The sequence below is a fragment of the Fistularia commersonii genome, chromosome 15 (assembly GCF_037954325.1).
Source record: "Fistularia commersonii isolate RoL2024-O1a breed Wild chromosome 15, RoL_Fcom_v1.0, whole genome shotgun sequence".
NCBI classification, from domain to species: Eukaryota; Metazoa; Chordata; class Actinopteri; order Syngnathiformes; family Fistulariidae; genus Fistularia; species Fistularia commersonii.
Window position 1 is genome coordinate 16,560,060 of NC_141298.1, and position 23,325 is coordinate 16,583,384.

The window sequence follows — 23,325 nt, forward strand, 5'->3', positions numbered from 1 at the left end:
CAACCAATGTTCGGAAGTGTGAACAGATTTGCTCACTCCCGAAGCCTTCGCGAGTAAGAGGAACCCGATACACCTGCTCCTTCTCCCTTCCTTTTTTTTTTTTTTTTCCCATTTTCTCGTCCGTCGTCGCTGGAAGCCGTCCGATGCTCGGGTCATGCGATCGATACCCCGGGACAGAGACCATCTCGTCATATAATGACACACAGGAAGAAGCGGGGCAGGGAGGGACATTAACAAACGCCTGCTTCCACACCCACCCAGGCGGTCTCTTTGGAGAATCCTTCTTATCCGCCTTTTCCTCTCGTCCATCTACGATAGACGGACGGTGGAAAAAAAAAAAGGAATAACAAGCCCAGCCGCCGTGTGCACGCTCCGCCCGATATTCATGTGTTTTTGTCCCCCCCCCCCCATGCATTATGCATGTTAGTTTATAGTGGTATCTGCATTTACTGATGGATGTAGGTCTCTTGTATGAGCAAGCTGATGGGCTCTCTATGACTCCCATATGTCTGTGCACTGAAGTGTGTTTGCTGAGGAATGGCCCTTTTTATAAGCCTCTGTTTATGGCCTCTGAGAGGCCACCGCTTGCCAATAATTGGAGTCTGGATTGCTCTGTAAGTATTTGGCGAGTCAACCGGGACTGGCCGGGTCCAGCGGTGCTCTGGAAAGGTCAGAGTGTTGCTGAATGGGATGGAGATGGCAGAACGACACGGCGAGGAAGGCGTATGTGGGAAGAAAGAAAAGATTGTCGGGATAGAAAGGATCAGATTGTTCCAGCGGTGAAAATAGAGAGGAAGTACAAAGCCGGAGAGGCAATGAACGGCCATATTAACCGGGGAAAGGGGCGCAAGAAAAGGTGGCTAGACAAAAAAAAAAAGGCAAAATCGGAGGATGTGGGCAAAGACGGAGATCCACAGGTGGAGGAGGACAACACGGGCTCGACCTTCTCGTTACCCCGCCCCTCTCGTCTTTCTTCCAACAGTGATCCTGAGTCCTTTCGGCCTGAACGGGACGCTGACCGGCCAGTCGTTCAAGATGTCAGATCCACCCACCCAGAAACTGATCGAGGAGTGGAACCAGTTTTACCCCATCGGCCCCAGCGCCAAGGAGAGCGTTTCCGAGGACAAGGGAGAGGACATGGATTGGGAAGACGATTCTCTGGCCTCCGTCGAGGTCCTTGTCGGTCAGTTGTCGTTTCATTCACCGTCCAGCGGAATCGGCGTTCGGTGTTCCTCTGTCTCGGTCAGCTGACCCGTGTGTGTGTTTTCAGGTGGTGTGCGGATGGTGTACCCAGCCTGCCTGGTGCTGGTACCCCAGTCAGACATCCCCGTCGTGGCCCCTGTGGGGTCCTCCCACTGCACTGCCGTCTATTCGGGTGGCCACCAAGTGCCTGCTTCCCAGCGAGAGCCCGCCATGTCTTTGGTGACCCTCACCCCTCCCACATCGCCCGAGGAAGTGCAGACAGGTAGGATTCCGAAAACGAGGCTTCGCTCTCCGTCCGCTTTGGGATTTACGCCCGCGTCGTCACGTGACCCCGTCTCTCTCTCTCCGCTTTCAGTGGACTCTCACTTGGCCCAGAAGTGGGTCAAGATGCCTTCGTTGTCCGACGGGTTCAGCGTGGACAGGACGAGCCACCACGGAGGCAAGATCCCACGTCGGCTCGCCAGTCAGGTGGTGGAGCGCGTCTGGCAGGAGTGTAATCTCAACCGAGCCCAGAACAAGTGAGTCTGCGGTCGAGCTCCGGAGGCTCGCGGGACCGTTTTCCCGCTTTTTATTTTCTTTAACGCGTGAAGTCCTGGCCAAAAGGATACAATAAAAATGATGCAGTGAATTAAAATCAGACCAGCCTCTCCATAATATTAATAACTCTTATGCCATAAGACGAATCCTGCCAAATAAACCGGTCTTGAAATCCTTTTATCGTCGAAAAAGTGTGACATATTATATGACCACGTACGGTAATATTTTATCAGAAGAGGCTTTGTTATAAAGAAGCGGGAGTCCGTCCGAAACCGATGGCCGACGGTAATGAAACAGGGGTCTAGCTCGCCGTTTTTGTTTTTTTTTTTTCCCCCTCCCAGTCCGCTGTACAATCCAGCATCAGTAAATCTGACACATTGGGAGCACCCCGGGATCTGTTGCCCCTCCACCAAGCACACAACGTCAACCGTTGTTAGCTGTTAGCTTGTCATCCAAAATATTATGGCTCCGAGCGGGGCCGTGAACTTAGCCACGGAGGCGCACGACTTTAGACATTCACCACGGGAGCCGGGAGACAGGGTCGTGCTTTTTTTTTTAATTTTTTTTTTTTTAAACAGATATTAAAAAAAAAAAAAAAAAAAGAAACAAAAAAAAAACTGTCTGAAATCTTCTCGTTTGTGTCCAAATTAGGCGGAAGTTTTCCGCCGCAACCAACGGTACCTGTGAGGAGGAGCGGACCGAGAAAATGGGAGTCTGGGATTTCGTGGAACCGTCGCAGAGGTCGTACTGCAGCTGTTCCAGGTCAGTCGCTTTACACGCCTGTTTACACGGAGCGCCGGCGCCGCTCACACCCGCGCACTCGCCCGAGACGTGAAATGGAGTTTATAGAGCTTTGAGAAAAGGCACCGCGGGGACCGTCCTGCCAAATATCCGCAAGTTATCTCGTCCACACTTTGACAGCCGTGCAAAGTAGCGATAAACCCCAAAAAAATCTGCCGATGTAATTGACTCTCTGGCCGCGGTTTCCGAAACGCTGCCGTTTTTACTTCCGGAGGATGATTTCCGAGGAGTTTGAATGAGTGCTTGATGTAATTAACATGGTGGTGGGTGCACGATGTCAATATCGTGTTATTATTTTCCGTTCGGAATTTTAATCACAGAAATATTTAGGATCCTTGCAATTAAACACTCGTAAGCCCACAGAGCAGAAGAGCTCTCGTCTGTAGTGCACCTATTTCAAAAAATCAGCGAGATAAACATCGCGGGCTCACGGAAATACAAAGAAATGGATTTTAAATCACTTTAAATCGTTCATCTCGAGGTGTAAATTCATTTGAAGGTTACTGAATTTGTAATTGTGATTCCTTCACGTACGTGAGGAGGCCTGTCTTCTGCAGGAAGGAGCTTTGAACAGCGCGCTTACTATAACATGCAGTACAACCGTCAAAGATGGTTCTCCGAGAAGTGTAATTAGTTTTACTACACCGCAACCGATGATAATCCCCTCCTGAGACATCTAGTAGACCCACAGGTGGTTCCAGGACTTTGCACACTTCCGGTCCGAGCTCCAATCGATGTTTCGGTCTGATGTGCTCAGCATATGGCTTTTATTCTTCTCTCTTTTCCCCCCACAATCGCAAAAACACTCGACGGGGAAACGCGAGCGCTCTCGCCGCATGCAGATATGTAATTCGTCGCCCGACACTTTAATTAGTTTGTTACCTGCATCGTCCTCGTTGTGCCCGCTTACGCCGGCGCGCCTTTGTCATTTATCGCATGTATTTGAAATCTCAACATGGCGAATCGCTCACTTTTCCGCTCGCTTCCCTACTCGAGCGAGTATTTTTAAGGTAGCCGGCGAACCCCCCCCCCGCGCCCCGTGCGTTCGTTTCGGTTTCTCGGCGGCTCGTCATCCATCCTGTCAAATCGCAGTCAGCCAGCTGCAGCTCTCATAAGGGTACATGCAAATGAGCGCCGGAGACCAGGACGCTCGACTGGCCTCGGCACTGGAACCAGCTTAATAGATTGAAAGAGAAATCAGATTCACGGCTCATTACTAAAGCGCTACGGAAGCAGATGTTTTGATGTGCTTTCATCGGGCGAATACATTGAAGTTTCGGGCATGCCCCGGCGGGGGGAAATCCTGCGCCCACCTAGGGAGCGGAGATCTGGCTCGGGCGGCAGGAGAGAAAAGAGCGGATTGGGGCAGTCAGCCGGGGCATGTTAATTTGTTGGAAGCCACCCAGCTATTTAGCGACACAGAAACGGGCTGCCGCGTGCGTTGCCAGTTTTAATGGCCATTAGCTTTTGTTTTTTTTTTTTTTTTTTGCATGGAATCCCTCCATTTTATCATGACATCTAATTGTCAGGAGACCCCGGCGACTTGGCCGGGCGTCCACGTGAGCAGGCGGATAACCACGTTAGACCGCGGTGACCCTGCAACCGGGGAGGCTAAAAAAAAAAAAATCACTGATGCCGATCCAGGAGACTCCCGGCGTGTCTGACAGGCTGGCTGCAACATCTCCGCCGGCTTAGGTGGCAGGTTTTCACTGCAGAGGTGACGAGAACAGGCCAGTGAGGAGGTCCTTTATTTTATTTTGTTTATTTATTTTTCATTTTACTACTGCAAGACTACTTTCTTTTTTTTTTCTTTTTTTTTTTTCCCAGTTCAATCGGTCACCGGGGAGAAAAATAAAAAAAAAAAACATTGAAAAATGATGTGAGCGCAGATTCCAGAAGTAGCTCGGGTCTTTCAGGGCTAAGTTATGGAAAGGTTATATATTTCTACTCGCGGTTAAAGAAGGCGGGGAGATTTAGCCCTCCGAAAAATCCCACTGCCAACACATCAATATGTTGCACTTACAGAAAGCCCAAATGCAGAACCTTCCTCTTTAAGTTCATATTTTTGCTTGGCTGGATCGTCCTGTCTCCCGCAAAGTAGCTGCAGCGAGCGCCCCCGGCTTTATAGACCACTTTATTGATTATAAAAAACACTGAAAATGTTTTATGTCGCCAGCTTTCTTTATTAGAAAGGCGCCCCGCCCCCTTAATCCCCTGCTTCCAAGCCCCCTCTCACGCTGGCTGCTCGGAGAAAGGTGCCATCTGATGAAGTGGAGGAAGTGTAATATCACATTCACACTTGGAGGGGGTTCAGATTGACAAGTGAAAAATGCAGGGGTGGGTTGGTTGGGGGGGGGGGGGGGGGGCAGAAAAAAAATGTTTTGGGTTCTTCCCTGCGAGACTTCATTTGCTACCGCCGATTTTATTACTTTTCCTATTCTCCTCAATAAAAGCAAAAAGTGTGTTGTTAAAAATCACTTATCTTCCTATCAAATAATGGGCCCACAGATAGTTGTATTGATAAACACTTTGGAATGCTAAGCACTCTCTGCTGTTGTAGCCGGTCTGCTTAAGGGAATGATGATCCGCGCCCATCATTTGATCGCTTAACGGTTTATGTCCCACAAGGTTTGAGGTAAAAGGGTCAACTCAAGGCTTTTGGAGTCTTTTTTTTTTTTTTTTTTTTTTTTTTGGGTATTTTAAATTGTGTCGCGTGTGTTTGCTGACCAAATGTCGAGGTGTTTGGATTGCTTTGTCCGTCCACTCAAAAACGCAGTGGGCCAAAATTTAAAATTGGGCCAAAGTCGCGGGCCAACATTGATATTTATTAAAAAAAAAAAATCTTCCTCCAGATATAACACAGAGCCGTTTCAGTGGACCCAAACAAGTTTTGCTTAAAAAACTGAATATGGAACAAGCAAAGCTCAATACTAAACAATATATAACTTCATATTGCACACATGCAGAATCCTGTTTTCCTGTGCCAGTATTAGCATAAGCTCGCTTTCACTAATGTCGATGAAGGAGAGGGTGTTTATGGGTCCTGTTGTGATTTTCAAACCAAAACACCAGCAGAGGGCAAAATATAATATAATTATATTGGAATATAATTAGACTTGGTCAGAGTTGGGGCCAGAGTTTGACACCTATGGCTTAGTAGCACGGTGAAGTAAAATAAACAGGTGTGAGGGTTTTCAGAAGATCTGGAAGGAGTTAATGTGTTTTTTTTCTGCATGGTGGAAATGAAATAAACAATACCTATCCCACATATTCAGGTTTTCTTCCTCCCACTCTTTTTCGCCCCTCACAGATACAAGTCGGTGAAGCAGCGAGCGGGTAGCACCACGGGCCAGGCCCAGTCGGCGGGCCAGCCGTCTCAGCCTCCGACGAAGCACAAAGCTGGGGGAGAGAAGCCGGACAAAGGCGACAAGCAGCAGAAGAGACCCCAGACTCCCTTCCATCATCGAAGCCTGACCAGCGACGACGCGTCCATCGAAGCCGAGGCGTCGGCGGGCCAAAGACTGGCGATGAGGGGCCAGGATGAGGGAAGATTCGCTACCATTCGCTCCGGGGACGCCATCCAAAAAGCCCCCCAGCTCCACGGCGGGGGGGGTCGGTACCGGGCCGTCGGACCAGGCCAACTCCCCGCAGCCGCCGCCGCTCAGCCCCCACCCCTGCGAACGCAGCGAGGAGTCGGGCGAGGGCATGAAGAACCCTTCCACCCCAAACAGCCAACATTTCTACCAGCCACCTCCGGAGCCCTGTCTGGTCGGGGTGAAGGGCGGCGGCGGCGGCGGCGGCGGCGAGGAGCCCGGAGGGCCAGAGGGTCTAAATCAGCATTTCAACCCCAACCATCCGCACCCCCACCCGGGAGCCTCCGGTTACTCGGAGCCCCCGGAGCCCGTGGTGTACATGGGGACGGCGGTGCACCTGGAGGAGGACAGCTCTCACTCCCCGTGGAGGCTATTCAACCTGCCCCGCAGGAAAGAGGTGGACGTCCCCACGCCGCTGCTCCCGGGGGACAAGTTCAGGGACGAGGCCTCGGCGTCACAGGACAACTTGATATCCGTCACAGAGTAAGTGATACGAGTCGATAACGACGAGTGGCGGTCGCGCGCTTCGTCCGCCTTCTCCGGGACACTCGGGAGCCCTTTCAAACAGAGCGACGACGACAGCAACGACAACAACAAAAAAAAAAAAAACATTTCAAAGAGAAGTGACGCAACAACCACCTTCTCCCTCTTTCTCGTTCTCTGCCTCTCATGCAGCCCCTGCCTCGTCGCTCGGCTTCAGAATGTTCGCCGCGGCGCTTAGCTACACACAGCCTGTTAATCTCTTGCTATGTGCCCTTTTGACATCATACATCACCAATGTGCAGGGCCAGCACTACTCATTGATTCCTGACACACAAACAGTCACACTCGCCCAAGCTAGGAGAGGGGAAGAGTAACTGTCAGGCAAGATAAAGATAAACCTCCACTATTGTAATGGAGTCCGAGCTGATAGAAAACTGTCCGCCGGCTATCTGTCGAGGGGGGGGGGGGGGTTGGAGATTTGCACGAAGACTTAGAATTTGCTCCAGATAGACAGGAAGGATCACCCACGGACAGAGGAAGGGTATCTCGTACGGCGTGACCAGCAGGCCAAAGGGCGGCCGTAGTGAGAATTATCTGCGGGATTGTGCAATCCCAGTGGGCCGTCCACTCGACCGAGCTATTCTGGAGAGCCGTAATCCTCCCGACCGCAGCTCTGAATGGCGGCTAATCTCCGGCCCAGGCCGCCGCACACCATCACCTTGCATCAGAGCTGCACAGGCATGACCAGACAGAGACTCGCCGCGAAGGGGCGGGGCTTTACGCCGGGACCTCGTCTCCCGCTTAGCGGTCGGCGGTATTCTTCTTTTCCCCTCTCTCATATCGTGAAAATATGACATTTTCACGATGCATCTCGGTGACGTCCGTCGGATTCCCGTGCCCGCGAGCGCGCGATCGGTCCTCGCCGAATCCCGCGGATTTCCCTCAAATCGGCCGGAAATGCGATCGTTTGCAACCGCCGCCGTTTCATTTTCTGCGAAATCGGTCGCAAAGCTGACAAGTCATACCAGTCGGCATCACGCTTAAACACAGCAGCGGCGGAAAGGGGGGGAGGGGTTATTGTTGGCAAAACGTTAGCAAGCAAATCAATACCTTCGTCGTTTATAACAGCCAACGCTTCTTATTTCAGCGCTCGAACCTTGAAAACACATCTTGTCTCTTCGTCACTCGCCACGATAATCATCCTGCTCCTGTGCCTCTCCGTCCTGTCAGGGTGATGTCCACCTCGAAATTCCCCCTGAAGGTGTCCGACGAGCGCGTGCAGATGTACCAGGCCAGGAGGAACCAGTACCTCTCCGCCGCCATCGTCGACGGAGACCACGAGCCCGAGGTGGACCCCTACGCCTTCGAGGACGGAGACGTGAAGTTCACGTTCTCCAACAAGAAGGACAAGGCGGGCGGGGAGCGTGAGCCGGGAAAGAAACACAAGGTAAAGGTCCGATTTTGCCGCGCGATTTTGCCGCGCGATGTTTTAACGCGAGGCCGCATCGAGCGAACGCCGCTACGCAACCGACGACGAGGCTCGGATGTTATTCAAAAGTTGTGTGTTGAATTTGTTGCTCCCACTCTGTCACCACAGATACTTCATCATCTTTTAATCCCACTTTGAAGGAGGATATTTTTAGATATCACCGACTTAGAAAGACCCGCTATTCTCTTCGGATGCATTTTCACATAACGTAGCAAACATTTATTCAAATTGAAGAAAAAAAAAAAGGGCTTCCTGTTAGCATCTCTTTATCGTGACAGTAATTTGCCGTCATCTCCAGGCTCTCTCTCTCGCCGTATTTGCATGACGCCAGTTTGACGGAGTTGAATTTTTGCGGCGGATTTTCAAGTCGGGAGTTTGTTGCGGAGGGCTTTACACCCGACAACTGAAGCCAGCCTTAGATTCATCACACGGTTGCGTAACTATTACAGTGGGATCGAAACAGCTATGCGGGTGGTTCTTGCTATAAACTTCTTTTTACCTTGACACCCTGCCATTTTTCAGCGTGAGTAGTTGAACTGAATAACAGTGGTGAGTTTTTTTTTTTTTTTTTCCTGTTTTATAAGGCTCTCAACACGGTCTAAAAATATGCAACACAGAGGACCTTTTCCAAGTCGGCTGCTTTCAGTCCAGGATGCAGCCATACCTCAATGGATTTAATGCAAAGAAAGGGGAAAAAAAAAAAAAAGCTGTGTCAGTGGAAAAAAAAAGAAAAAAAAAAAGTGTTGTTGTGAAACCTTTCTGCAAGGTACGTGAGAAGCGGAACCACTCCATCGTTGCCTTCTGTGCTAATTGCCGCGGTGTAAAAAGGTGACAGGAGCTCTGATTTTCAAGGAACGGAGCAGAAGGGGGGGAAGAAACCAGGCCATCAGCATCTTCAGCCGATGGCTCGCACTAAAAATAACGGCGTAACCGCTTTCCACAAACATCCGCTTTCGCTTTGCGAGCGGAACCGAACAGGAAGCCGTCCCTAGATTCCCATTGTTGGTCGGGCCAAGAGGAAAACCCAACAGTTCTACCTGTCCGGCTTCCGTTAACTCATGTATTTCCCATTTGATCGGCCCCCCTTCCTTTTTCGGCTCCTTCTCACATTACCCCGGTCCGCCTCAGTTTCTGGGATTTACGGCCGTGGCTCCAAACAGGGGGCGCCCGCCACAGGATTGCCCCCAGCGCCGAAAGGAAATCCAATGTGCGCATTCACTGCATGTGCGGAGAGACGCTCGGTCTAAACACAATAACCAAACCCCGGCTCGCTCGGCCACCGAGTCGAAAAAGCGAACGCCCCTCTCCCATCGTCTGAATGGTAAAGACCGTGCTGTTCGCCCCGAGGTGTTTGCCGGAATGTAAGGGCAGAGGCGGCTTCCAGTGGAGCGCAGAGTCCCTGAAGAGCAGAATGTGCAGCGGAGTCCTTCCGGTGTCTGCTCTTGAGCGCACATCTACCGCACGTTCATGGTTGTGTTAGCAGACACCGGGATTTTTGTCGTTATCTCTTCTCTCATTAGTCTTCTATTGTGCAATCCTTTTTTTTTTTTTTTTTTTTTTTTTCCCCGAGGCGATTAGTCCCCGTACTTGTCCGATGTCGAATCCCGATATTCGAGCGTTTAGGAAGGTGAAGGATGTAAGCTATCCGCGACCGTGGTCTCCGAGCTAATTTGTAGCTGTCCGGAAGGCCGGCCATCTCGGGACCAGCGGACTTCTCGGTTGCGTCTGGAGATCGGCCCCCTGACCGGAACCTACCGGATGTTGCTCGGCCCGAATCAAACCAAACTTCCATGTAGATCACTCACAGAGTTCCGAAAGGTTCGGAATTGTAGACCGGCCGGAGGGAGTTCGGGTCGTTCTGGCCCGGCGTTAGACAGTAGAAGCAGAAATCAGCTTCTAGGGTCAACGTTTACATCAGCGGAGGAGGAGAAGATCGGGAAATGAATTTTATTGAAGGCTAATGACAAAATCAGGAGCCAAGTGGAAGAAGGCAAAAATCTCGGGTAAGGTTTAATTGGACTTTGCTCAGGAGGTTGGAGCCGCCAGTAATAATGATATTAACAGCAGCGGTAGCGAAGACCAAATGAAGTCAATCGATGTCAAGCGTAGGGGAGGGAGGTGCGCCCCGCGAGGGCTGATGACTTCATGTCAGGGTATCAAACCCTCTTATTTAATTGACTTCCTCACTTTCGACCAACGAGATCACAAAAAAACATCAAGCGCCTCTTCTGAAATTTTTAGCGGGGAAAAACAAATGAGCCGCAAGCATCTCGATGCGTCTCAGGGTCCGAGTGAAGGCCGTCGTTTTTCCCCCAGAAGGAGGAGGATCCATGTTTCGAATAAGAGTCCAGTTGCGCGTTTCAGCGACGACGGGACACTTCGAAACGGAGTCGGAGAAGCTTCGCCATCGGGAGAAGATATCACACGTGCGCGTCGATACCCTCTCGAGGTCCAAGGTCATTCGGTTCGGGGTTAAGTCATCATCACTGCCTTATAGATTCCGGCCTTGCTATCGGACGGTGCGCGTGGCCTCAGATAGGTCCTTTAAGGAGTGCTGATTAGAAGCGGAGAAAAGCCCCGGAGCGTAATGAAATCAATGGCTAGAACATAACATTCCTGCGCCGCAGCGAGAAGAGCTCAGCACACAGTGTACACTTTTTCCAGCGAGGATCACGTTCAAGCAGACGCGCAACCAGGCTTTACCGATATTGATGTCTGGGCGGGAGCCGAGGAGGCCATTCCTTCAATCCCGATTCCACTTTGATTCACACATTTGACACAGAAAAGGCAGGCATCCTTTTATCCCCTCCTTTTTTTTTTTTTTTTTTTTTTGCTTCTGTCCAATTATATATATATTTTTTCTATTTTTATCTTTGTTAACCTCCTCCCCCTGCCCAACCCCTTCTCCCCATTGCTACCTAAACATAAAAACGCCGCTTTGTAGTTCATCTATTTTGTAATTCATCCAAAATCCCGCTCAGATTTGTTTTAGCAGGTTCGCGTTTCAGACGCTTGAGACGCGAATGAAATTGTTCATCGAATGCCGGATCCGTGTCGTATCTGTCCGAACGCTTTTCCGACTCACGCTCAAATCAAGCGCGTCGTCTGACGTCTGTGTTTGTCGTTCCTCACAGGGTGAAGACGGAGGGTCGGGACCATCGGATGGTGAGGAGCTTTCCTGATTTCCGTCTTCGGCTCTGCGACGCTCACACACCTCGGCGCCACTAAATAATAAAAGTTAAAGGGTTCAGATCTGCGGACTGAAACTCGGCGGTGACATTTTCATTCCGGCCTAACCGGCATGTCAGTAGAGACCACGCTCATCTGGAAATAAGGAGCGTTCATTATCAAGTCGGTTTAATTTGAACGCGGTGTAACAGATTGGTCATGCCATGAGAATTTCAATAATTGAATTGGAAATTGATTTTCTGAACTGATTGAACAGCGAGAGAATTAAGGCGAGACCCGCTCGTCCGTCGGCTCGGAGGATTTCGCTGGCTTTCAAAATACTCGGTTTGTTTAACAATCCAACGCGTGTGTGTGTGTGTGTGTGTGTGCAGATGCCCAGCGGGCGGCCGCTCAAAACCGCATTGCTTCAACCAGCCTGATCTACGAGACGGACCTGGCGGTGTCCATCAACGATCTCGACAACCTCTTCAACTCGGACGAGGACGATCTGCCGGTGAGCGGGAAATCGGCGTCGTATTCGCGTGGCGGAACCTTGTCTTCGCTCGGCCCGTCATCGGCCGACGGCTCTCGCCACGTTCGCGCAAAGAACGTGTCGCCGATGCTCGGAGCATGCGGGTGCGAGGGACGGATCGTCAAATCGGTTCAGGAAGTATCATCGACCGGCGCGTTCGGCTACGCGAACGGTCGGGAGCTAACGCAGTCGTTCTTTTCGTCCGCAGCCCGGCGCTCGACGGCCCATCAACGGAACGGACGAGAAATTTGGCAGCAAGGAACCAAAGCCGTCCACTTTGGACCCTGTTTCCTGCATCAGTACGTATTTCCGCTCCCTCTCTGAGGAAATCACTAAATTACTGACCCGTTTTAACACTCGGGAACCAACACTTGGGTTTTACACCTGGTTCACCAAGGTAATAAGGAATCTTCACCTTTGTCAATCACTTAATGAACCGGAGTTTAACTACTTCTTCACCACCGATATTGAGCCTGGATCCGTACCGGCACCGAAAGCAGCTTCGCTGAAAATAAAAGGTGGCCATTGCAGCTGCAAGGTTGGGTGATCTAAAAAAAACTGCATTACCTTAAATCAAACGAAACGAAGCCCTGATAGAAAAATTATCATAATATTTAATATTCATATTATTTAGATAATATTTCATGCGGTTCAAGAGGTGAAATTTTGACGGGAAACACAGACGTGTGGAAAATCACCACCTCCGTAGCACAGTGTGTAATGTGGCGGCTCCAGCGGCGGAAATGATCTGCCCTGCCAGTCGGACGCTCCATTTCAGCATCTGTCTTAAAAAATTTTTTTAAATACACCCCTCGAAACTCAACTCCAGCGGTTCATTGGTGGAATAACGCCTCGGGAACTCGTGCTCAATAAATCACAACCTCTCACAAAAAGCACAGTTTAGCTTCATCGCTGCATTTCGGAGGCCTGGACGCTCATTCTTGGAGTCTGGCTCTGCGCGGCGCTCAGGCACAAATGCATTTCAAAGCAGTTTTACCCGGATCTTTATTTACACATCACTTTTAACACTCAATACTTTGCTTGCAAAACAAAAAAAAAAAAAAAAAACGTTTTAACTGTAACACAAGGCACTCAAACTACAAAAAAAAAAAAAAAAAAAGACACCGGCCTCACGGGTAAACCAACCCCGCTGGAGATGGTGAAGAAACCGAAGTGTCTTTGGCAATCTTTAAGAAGAAGGAAACGCTCGTTATCTTCCCGCTTTGTCCGAGTCCCCTCCGATCGTACCTTTTCCGTCTCCCGCTCCAGGCTCGGCCGACTTGCACCAGATGTTCCCCACGCCTCCCTCCCTGGAGCAGCACATCATGGGCTACTCGCCCATGAACATGGGCAGCAAAGAATACGGCAGCATGGAGCCCAACCTGGGCATGACCACGCTGGACGGACCCTCGTCCCTGGGAGGCCACTTCAAGATCGAGGTGGAGGAGAGCTTCTGCAGCCCCAAGCCCACCGAGATCAAGGTCAGCCGAAAGCTCGTGATGTATTTTACAACATTCCCGCGCCGACCGAACCAATGGGTTAGATTTACTGCCGGTAGATGTCATAACTCTGCCTGAGTGATTGTTGGCGGATATAATACAGATTGAAAAGCGTCTGGCAGTAAATCCATAGAAGTCCTGTAATTCTCCAGAAATAAACATCCTGATATCAGCTGTCCATCCCTCAGAGATTACACTCAACTGCAGCAGCAGCAGCAGCAGCGACTATTGCTGTTCATCATATACCCTAATTTCCTATAAGCCGCTACTTTTTTCACACGCTTTGAACACTGCGGCTTAAAAAAAAAAAAGCGACGCGGCTAATTTACGGATTTTTTCGTGGGGGGAGGCTAACGTCTTTCACGGCGTCAAAACGTTTAACCCCGTCACATCGGATCGATGAAACGGCCGTGAAATTTCGAGGCCGTTCAATTGCGACACAGAAAAAGACGACTTTAACGGTTTTAGTGCGCAGGAGGAAGGTCAAGATAGCGATCGGCCCGAGCAGGACAAAGCAGGGATGGAAAATGGATGGACGGATGGAGTTTTCCTTGTGTTATTTCTTATTCATCTTTTACATAAGCCATGCAACAGGCACTGTTTGGGGAAAAAAAAAAGAGTTTATTGTATGTATTTATGGATGTTACCGGTATGCATTTAATTAAAAGTCAAAAAATGTTTCTGTGTACACATCTCACGTTACAACGTGGACACTTGCAGCTTTTTCGACAAAGCGAGGCACATATATTTGTGACTTATATTCAGGTGCGCTCAATAGTTTGGAAAGTACAGTAACCTTTGTTTCATTTCGGGGTTACTTTATAGCGACTGAACAATCTGTTTTTGTTACACATTGGTGGTGAATTGAAGGTGGCAAATTGTGGCCCGGGATTGCATTCATTCACATATTTCCAGTTTGCGCATCTTTCCTTTAAACATGAAATCCACATTTTTGAGGTTACGACGTCCCCGCGCTGTGCCCGCTCAGGCTGATAACACACACACCGAATTGTCTCGGCGAGAATCGGAAAAGAAATGATTCTCCCACCTCTTACCGCATCTTATTTTCCATCATTTTCCAGGACTATTCATTCGTATATAAGCCAGAGCTGTGCCAGGCCTTCGTGGGCTGTTCCATGTTTGCTCCTCTGAAGACGTTGCCCAGCCAGTGTCTCCCGCCTATCAAAATCCCCGAGGACTCCATCTACCGACCGAGCTGGACCATGGGCCGCGACATGCTCAACCCCGTGCCCGTCATGACCATCCTGGGCAAGGACAGGTATGGAGCTGTCATATTTCCCCACCCGTTTGCCGCAGAATGGGGTTTTTCCATATCCTATCGGAGCAACGTCGCAGGTCCCGTGTACTTTTCTTTCGTCTGGAGCGGAACTTTGCGTAAAGGTTTTACTATTTTAAAAAGCAAAAAAAAAAAAATCAATACACGCTGGACGTTGTTGATATTGTGCCGGTCGGCCGCAAACAAATGGGCGTATCGGAAGACTGAGCGGCGTCCGTCATTGGAGGAGTTGTTTCCCCCTGAATCGGTAGATACGGCGGTGATGCATCACGCTCCTAATGCCCGCCGTCTGATACCCGAACCATCCGAATCAGACGTCACCCTCCCTGTCGAAACCAACGGCTGAGCGTCTTCCGTGACTGAAGCGCCTGCCGCCGCCGCCCCGACAATGAACCCGCTTTCAAAGTCACTTAGATCTCTCGCCTTTTGCCGTTCGGATTCCAAAATCCAGATCAAATGTGCGCGCTCTGCATTTTTATTCCCGTCATGCTGTGGCGTTTATTCGCTGAAACGTACCGTGCGGCTCAGCGCCTCCGAAGCGCCGACCTTTGCTGTGTTTCTCTGGAATTGGCCGCCCGTCTTGTGCGTTCACACGCCGGGCCCTCCCCCGTCCGCGCACGCCGTCCCTTAAGGCGCCGTAATTATGATTATAACGATGATTATTATCATTTTGAAGGATATTGAGCTTATCGTTGCTTATCAGAATTATTCATTCAACAGCGGTGCATTCATTTCCGTTTCGTGCCTCTTGTTTGCTTACTTACACGCGGTTGCGTCCAAGTAGGATTTAAAAATAAGCGTAATTATCATTTTAATGGAGGTCCGGATCAGAACAGTGAATGGATGTGGTAAAGTTCAGAAAGCTGATGTTATTTTTTTTTTTAAGTCCACAGGAGTTAAATATTCGCCTTTTTTTTTTTTTTTGTTTTGTTTTTTTTAAGCTACACAAATACTCCCTGGAAATGTAAAAAAAAAAAAGAAAAAAATGACCGCCCCTTTGGATCGTCCAGGGACTTGTGACACCGCATTACCGTTACAGCGGCAATATGGAAAAATCAAAGATGACCCCTGGATGATCATAAACTGGCGTGCACTAAAAAGGGGAAAAAGAAACGCGTTTATTTATTCCAGGCGCAGGAAGGAGCAAATGAAAAGTCCTGTTGTGAGCGTATCAAATATGTCATTTGATCATTATTTCATCCACACTAAGCCATATTGTAATTTTAATAACATCTCCGCTCCCTCCGTTGCCGCGCTTGACATATGCTGTCCCATAACGCAACATCTCACGTTGTAAAAACCGATATTCAAACGACGCGCGATGGTCTTTTTCGGGGATTAGCTTTCACCGTCGGCCCCGGCTTTATCATTTACACCCGGCTGTGTGTATTACTCATTTACTCTGGAGCGCAGCCGTCCAGGAAAACTTTGGACCAGCCGCCGCCGCCGCGGAGTCTCGACAGACGCCCCGACGGCCTCCTCCTGACCGGCGGCCCGGGCGTCTCCATCGCCCCCCGGTGGCGGAGCTCCGCGGAAAATAATCATTTGCTCATTTTGCACCTAATGTTCGGAAGCCCGGATCCCGATCCGGAATAATATTCGTTTATCGTCGCGGGTCCACGCCCGAGGTCTGCTCCCAGAACAACCCTTAGCGGGACGCTCAATTTCCCATGCATGGTCGCCTCAGGTGCCGCCGGGAAATGAGTATAAAATACCTTCTTGTTTGGAAATGAGGATTATCACCGGAGCGAGGAGATGAACCCTCACGCTGGCTGCGTGCCACCTCATGGCTCACAGCAGCGAGGAGTTTATTTGTCACAGCGCCTCTCTTAAACACATCTCTGAGACTTTAATCGTCATATTAATCAGTAAAGCCCTCCGACAAAACCTGGTTTTGTTCTCCGGACAGTGTGCGTATGTGCCCGGATTAGATTAACCGCAACAATGCTTTTATGAGGCATTCAGTTCCGAACAAATAACATTAACCCGGTAACTCGGGGGGGAAAAAAAAAAAAAAAAAAAAGACGGCCCGGAGCGACGGGACGGCGCATTTCCTCAGGTATGTTTGCGAGCCGAGCTGACGTACGGCACGGCTTGGAGTTTACTCAGCCGTTACAAGCCCAGCGAGGAATCCGCTTCTTTTTTTTTCCGAAACGTAAAAAACCGAATCAGTTTGAGTTGCGTCGACGGCTGATGGGACGCCTATTTTACATTTACATTACATTACATTGCATTTGGCACTTGCAAATACACGATGCACAGGAAATATACAGAACAGTAAGCTTGGGTTAGTGAGGTTTTTTTTTGACAAAGACATACACGAACGTACACACACACACACACACTGCATAGCCTAACCTGCTGCCTAACCTGATCTGGGGCATCAGCGCAGTAAAAAGTCCTGCGAGAGAAAAGTTTGAACCTGTTTCTTGAAGGTTGAGATAGATGATGCTAGTCTTACTAGCTATTTTAGCGACATTCCTCCGCAACTGAAGTGCACACGAGGGCGACAAAGGCCGGAGCGTTTAGGAGGGTTCGGGTAACCGTCCTGTGCTCGCGTCTCATTATCTTTCGATTCGAATGTAGTATTTTAAGAGGGTGTAACCGGAGTCGTGCGCAGGAAGGGGGGGTCCTGCATTTGGCAGGCCTTGGCCCGGGTCCAGTGAGTCATGAGTAAAGATCTTATTACAGCGTGTCGGCGCTGCCTCCGCCGCCGCCGCCGCATCCCGTGGTGAACGCGTACGGGCTGCCGGAGAAGAGAGTTGTACACTTCCCTCTAATGGGTCCGTGCCAGGAGTTATTCCTCACATTCAGCCGGGGACACGATGTGCCTCCCTCTTTCTCTCGTCTGCTCTGGCATACATTCCCCTCGCTCCGTCTCCTCGTCCGGCTCTCTCTCTCTCTCTTTCTCTCTGCGCTTCGCCTACGGGAGCTTTGCCAGCCCAAAAATAAAGCTTACCTCAGAGGGACGCTTGTTGAAATGTTTATGGAACGTCTCTCTCCGCGTCTGACGCCGTTTCTGTCCTCACCCCGGCCCGCTTCTCGCACCCTCATGCGTAAAGCGTCACCAAACCCGCGTCCTCCGCGATCCTCCCGACGTTACGGGGGGGATAAGACCGTTTCATTACATTACATTACATTACATTGCATTTGGCAGACGCTTTTATCCAAAGCGACTTACAATAGAGGACATAGGGACTGCAAATACACTTGCAAATCCACGATGCACAGGAAATATACCGAACAGTAAGCTTGGGTTAGTGAGGGTTTTTTTTTTTTTTGACAGAGACACACAAACGTACACACACTGCATAGCCTAACTTGCTGCCAACCTGATCTGGGGCATCAGCCCAGTAAAAAGTCCTGAAAGAGAAACGTTTTTACCTGTTTGTTGAAGGTTGAGAGAGATGATGCTAGTCTTGTTGCTTCTGGGAGTTTGTTCCACCACTGAGGTAGTAGAACTGAGAACAGTTTTGCCTGAGATCGCTTAGAGCGAGCAAAAGGTACTGCTAGTAGGTTTGTATTAGAGGAGTTTGGGATTTTTCTTTTTTTTTTTTTTTTTTTTTTCCTCATGACATTTAAAAAAAAAAAAAATAACCAAGCTGTCCGTGTCACCCGCCGTGTTACGAGGGACGAGCTCTTGTGGGTAAACAGCGCGAGTGCAGGCGCGTCTCTTCTTCTGTGGCCGAGCTGTTACCTTCCTGCGCTCTCCACAGCATCCAGGAAACCCAGGCAGAAGTAGATTTTCACCGGCGAGAATTCACTGGAACGCGCTCCTTCCCTTTGAAGTGACATTTGCTCGGCTCTTTACAAATGAATACCTTGCATATTTTGACAGCTTCCTTGTTTTTTTTTTTTGTTTTTTTTTCCCCAAACCGTTCATTGTCTTTCTAAAAATCTGAACGCGCTCCGAAGACCAGCCTACGCTTAAAACGACAAACCCGATCAAACTGCAAAGAAGCCCACATCCTGATGGCCTTTTTCTTCCCTTTTGAATTAAGGCCCTTTTCTTTGTAGACAGTTTGAAAGTAAAGCAAAATAATGTATTCATTTTTAATTAAACACATCGGACATAAAACTAAATGCTGTGATTATAGGAAAAGGGGTTGCTGGATATGTCTCACTGGCAAGTCTGTTGCCTAGGTAGTAGGTTGCAAAACATTGATTCTTTTATTTCTATTAAATTTTTTTAAGGCTTTTGCTGTTTTACTGTTTCTATATTAGCATTTTTCTTTGATTTTTTTTATTTTTATTTTTCATTTACACTTAAACTTTTTAGGATGTATAACATCATTAAAACTGCAGAAAAATATAAGGTAAATTTAAGATAAATTTAATAGAATTTAATATAATTTAAATTTAATATAAGATAAATTTTCACAATTTTGTAAAAAATATCGCATTCAGATATTCGACCCCCATTTAAATAATAATTGAATTTATTAAGGCTGTATTGATCTCAGGGCTTTTCTCCCACCCAGTGTGACAACCGTTGAATACTCCTCCTGCTGTGACGCACCATTAGCCTCCATTTTCACTGTTGCCCTCCTCTCCGTGTGTGTGTGTGTGTGTGTGTGTGTGTGTGTCCAGTAACATCCCGAGCGTGGGCAGCACCATGGACCAGGACTACAGCCAGACCTACACCCCTCAGACACACACGCCCTTCATGTCCAACAGCGCTCCGCCAAGCAACAGCGGCGCGGGCATCCTGCCTTCGCCCGCCACCCCGCGGTTTTCCGCCCCGACCCCGCGCACCCCGCGCACCCCACGCACACCCCGGGGCCCCTCCAGCGTCCAAGGCTCGCTCAAATACGAGAACTCGGACCTGTACTCGCCGGCGTCGACCCCCTCCACCTGCCGACCGCTCAACTCGGTGGAGCCGGCGGCGTCGGTTCCCGAGGCCCACAGCCTCTACGTCACCCTCATCCTCTCCGAGTCGGTCATGAACCTCTTCAAGGACTGCAACTTCGACAGCTGCTGCATCTGCGTGTGCAACATGAACATCAAGGGGGCCGACGTGGGCGTGTACCTGAGCGACCCCGTCGGCGAGGCCCAGGAGCCTTGCAGCTGCGGCTTCAGCGCCGTGGTCAACCGGCGTTACGGCAACGGGTCGGGGCTCTTCCTGGAGGACGAGCTGGACATCATCGGCCGCGGCTCGGACGTCAGCCGCGAGGCGGAGAAGCGCTTCGAGGAGCTGAGGCTCTCCTCGCTGGAGAGGAGCGGAGTGGGTCGGGGGGACCGCGTCCCGGACGAGCTGATCCTCCTGCTGCAGGACCAGTGCACCAACCCCTTCTCGCCGATTTCGGTCCCGGAGCACGACGCGGCCACGCCCGGCGGGGTCCCGACGCCGCCGTGCGTCCGGGTGGAGGAGAGGGATTACCACAGCGACTGTTACATGGCGCTGGAGCACGGCAGGCAGTTCATGGACAACATGTCAGGCGGCAAAGTGGACGAGGCGCTGGTGAAAAGCACGTGCCTGCACCACTGGTCCAAGCAAAACGGTGAGACGCCATCTGAAAAACATTTCCGAGTAAATCCAGCCCGCGGTTTTGTCCGCTCGCGTCATTTCAAAGACGACCGACCGCGCGATACGGTTGCCGAATGTTGACGTTTACGGTTTGCCTTTACGTTATCGTGAAAACTTCACACGGTACCGGATTTAACGTACCCCCCCCTCCCCCCCGTCATTTTAATGTTTTTCACGTTTGGTTTAATCTCCCTCTTCACTCTGGTGTCGTACAGCGGTGGATGTCAGTGCCCTGTGCTCTCAGGACGTGCTCCGGGTGCTGATGTCTCTCCAGCCCGTTCTCCAGGACGCCATCCAGAAGAAGAGGACGGTGCGGTCGTGGGGCGTTCAGGGGCCTCTCACGTGGCAGCAGTTCCACAAGATGGCCGGGCGGGGCTCCTACGGTAAGAAAAATCCGCCGGATGTGTTTTACGTTCGATTTTTTTTTTTTTTTTTTTACACTCCATTCGCGCGCTTCGTCCCGTCGTCACCGAGGGCTCCCGCGAATTTCCCCGGCACGGACCTCGAGAGCGAAGCCGCGGCGGATCTCCGAAGGGGATCACCGATAAAATGCGCGGCGGCTTTTGGGTCGTCGCACGTGTGACATTTGCGACGCGGGTTTCCGGGTAGAAAACTGGATGTTGTCAGATCAATAGGCGGCGTGCGGTCCCGAGCCGCGGCCCAGATGTCAGCCCTGTCGGGAGGAGCTGTCAGATTGTGTGGTTGACCTTACATTCTGATGCACAGCGGAGGCCGACTTCACTCGTTTCGCCCGCCCGCTGTTCATCTCTGGTTTTTAAAACCGTCCTCCTCTTTGTGTTTCCCTCCGTCTCGCAGGCACAGACGAGTCCCCGGAGCCTCTTCCCATCCCCACCTTCCTGGTGGGTTACGAGTATGACTTTGTGGTGCTGTCTCCGTTCGGTCTGCCCTACTGGGAGAAGCTGCTGCTGGATCCCTTCGGCTCCCAGCGGGATATCGGCTATTTGGTGGTTTGTCCCGACAACGAGGCCCTGCTCAGCGGCGCCAGGAGCCTCTTCCGAGACCTCACCGCCGTCTACGAGGTAGAGATACTAAAGACGTCATCAACGTCCGCGCCGTTCCGCGCGCGCTTTCCCAGTGTGACCTCACCTTCCGCTTTGTAAATTATCCAAGCGAATAGTTCATGTAAAACCGACTTCTTTTTCTTTAAAAGACTATGCTAAAAAAAAAAAAAAATGTGAAAAAAATCAGTTTAAAATATGCAAGACGCGAGTGACGGTCTATCAGGTCTCTTGGTTTGTCTTCGACAAAATGTGAAAATCTGTGTTCCCCTTGCAAAATTACTCCGGGGATTACTTGTTTATTTATGGCCCTCCCATTAAAAATTAACGTACCTGCAAATGTCCTATAAGCAGGGCATCCTTGCAGAGGAACCGTTCCTCGCTGTCAGTAGCCATTACGGAAATCTGCGTATCGCTTCCCTCGCACAAGTGGACGTCGCATCAGGCGGCTAAACGCTCTTGCGGGGGACAAAGCATCATCTGGAGGTGTTTAAAACGATGACAACGGTGTGAGCGAAGCGGCGGAGGCTGCACGAGGCCGCCGGCGCCAGAGCGGCGCGCAAACCGCCGGGGCTTTAGCGCCGTAATTCATTTAAAAGACGGAGATTCAGAACGCGGGCGTGTCGATTTGTCGTAAGCGTCAAGCCGTGCCTTTGAGTTCTCTCCGCGAGATATCGAGATTAGACGTTTGCTGAAAGATATCGCACCCAATTAGCGTCGGGGGGGGAGAACAACACTCTGCGCAAGATCGCCTCCTTTTATCAACACAGAAAAAGACAAATCCTCCCAATATTCTTCCAAGTCGGGTCATTTGAATGGGTAAAAACAACGATAGTGGAATGTAACCGAACGAATCCCGTGTTTTCTCCTCACCTGTACAATTTTACACACCGACCCTCCGCTATTACCCTCCGCTTTCCCACAGTCGTGCCGCCTCGGACAACATCGGCCCATTTCCAAAGGCTACCCCGACGGTATCGTCCTCGTCGGCGGCAACGGAGCCAAGAGCCTTCTGGATCAGCCGGTCAGCGACTGGTTTCTCAAGGCCGCCAGCGGCAACAGCGACGCCTTCACTAAGCTCAAACTCTATGCACAAGTGTGCCGCCACAACCTCGGTGAGTCTTTTGTGTCCGGCCTGCCTGCCACGCGTTGTGTTTTCCGTTCGGTCCAAGGTTCTTCTTTCTCCCCGCGCGGTCGCCTTTGGCGCCTTTTTTTTTATTAGCTTCTGTTAAAACGGCGAGCAGGGGAGTCTCGATGTTTTTAAAGGGAACGGAACAGAGGTGACGGCGGAGCGATCGACGTGGGCGGCAGTCAAGTGGAAAAAGATTAAACTGATCTTTTCGTGCGCGTTTGATGTATTCATATGAATCCACTCATGTATCTCCTCAGCTCCGTACCTCGCGTCACAGCCATTGGACGGCTCCCTCCTCACGCAGCCCGCCCCGCCGCCCTCGTCCAACCAGCCGTCATCCGCGCAGCCGCCGAGCTCCGCGAGCCAGCAGGGCTCGGCCGGCGCCGCCGGTCCCTCCGCCCTCGGCAACGGCGCCGGCGCCGGGTCGGGATCCGGCCCGGCGCCCTCCAACAGCCTGGTGACGTCGTCGGGCCAGACCGGCAGCGGGATGCATTCTGCCAAGGCCAGCTCTTTTACCCCCTTCGGGAGCGTGGGCAACCAGAGCCAGGGAGGAGGCCCCCAGAGCGGACAGCTGGGCCAGCAGGCTGGTACTCAGAATACTGGCACCTCAGGGGACAACTCCAACAGCCAAGCCTCCTCAGAGCCTCCTGAAAGGTACCGCTTGTCACATTTGCTTCGCATCACTCGGAATCCCTTCGCACACAATAACGCGATCCCACCGTCGGGCCGAGGACAAGATTAGCCCTATTAAATTCAACCCGTGTGTGTGTGTGTGTGTGTGTGTGATTTCCGCAGCACTTTGGAGCGTGAGAAGGTGGGCGTGCCTACAGACGGGGAGTCCCACGCCATCACGTATCCGCCTGCCATTGTTGTTTACATTGTGGACCCCTTCAGCTACGAGGAATCTGACGGCGGCCCCGGGCCGGCGCCGGCCCACTCCAGCGTGTGGACGCTGGGTTTGTTACGCTGCTACCTTGAGATGCTTCAGTTCTTGCCTGCACACATCCGCAATTCCATTTCTGTACAAGTAAGTGGACTTCCACAT

At 50.8% G+C, this 23,325-nt stretch overlaps 1 protein-coding gene across 1 annotated transcript in view; it reads left to right on the plus strand.

Annotated features, from left to right (window-relative positions):
• med13a (mediator complex subunit 13a) overlaps positions 1-23,325 on the plus strand; it is an 80,359-nt gene that overhangs the window by 46,802 nt on the left and 10,232 nt on the right. Inside the window, 18 exon segments of the mRNA XM_086160472.1 lie at positions 983-1,183; positions 1,271-1,465; positions 1,559-1,721; positions 2,392-2,502; positions 5,852-6,148; positions 6,150-6,617; positions 7,848-8,064; positions 11,241-11,271; positions 11,667-11,788; positions 12,015-12,105; positions 13,076-13,287; positions 14,388-14,584; positions 19,193-20,103; positions 20,345-20,512; positions 20,946-21,169; positions 22,074-22,263; positions 22,538-22,934; positions 23,076-23,307. Of these exon segments, the coding sequence (XP_086016598.1) occupies positions 983-1,183; positions 1,271-1,465; positions 1,559-1,721; positions 2,392-2,502; positions 5,852-6,148; positions 6,150-6,617; positions 7,848-8,064; positions 11,241-11,271; positions 11,667-11,788; positions 12,015-12,105; positions 13,076-13,287; positions 14,388-14,584; positions 19,193-20,103; positions 20,345-20,512; positions 20,946-21,169; positions 22,074-22,263; positions 22,538-22,934; positions 23,076-23,307 (4,427 nt within the window).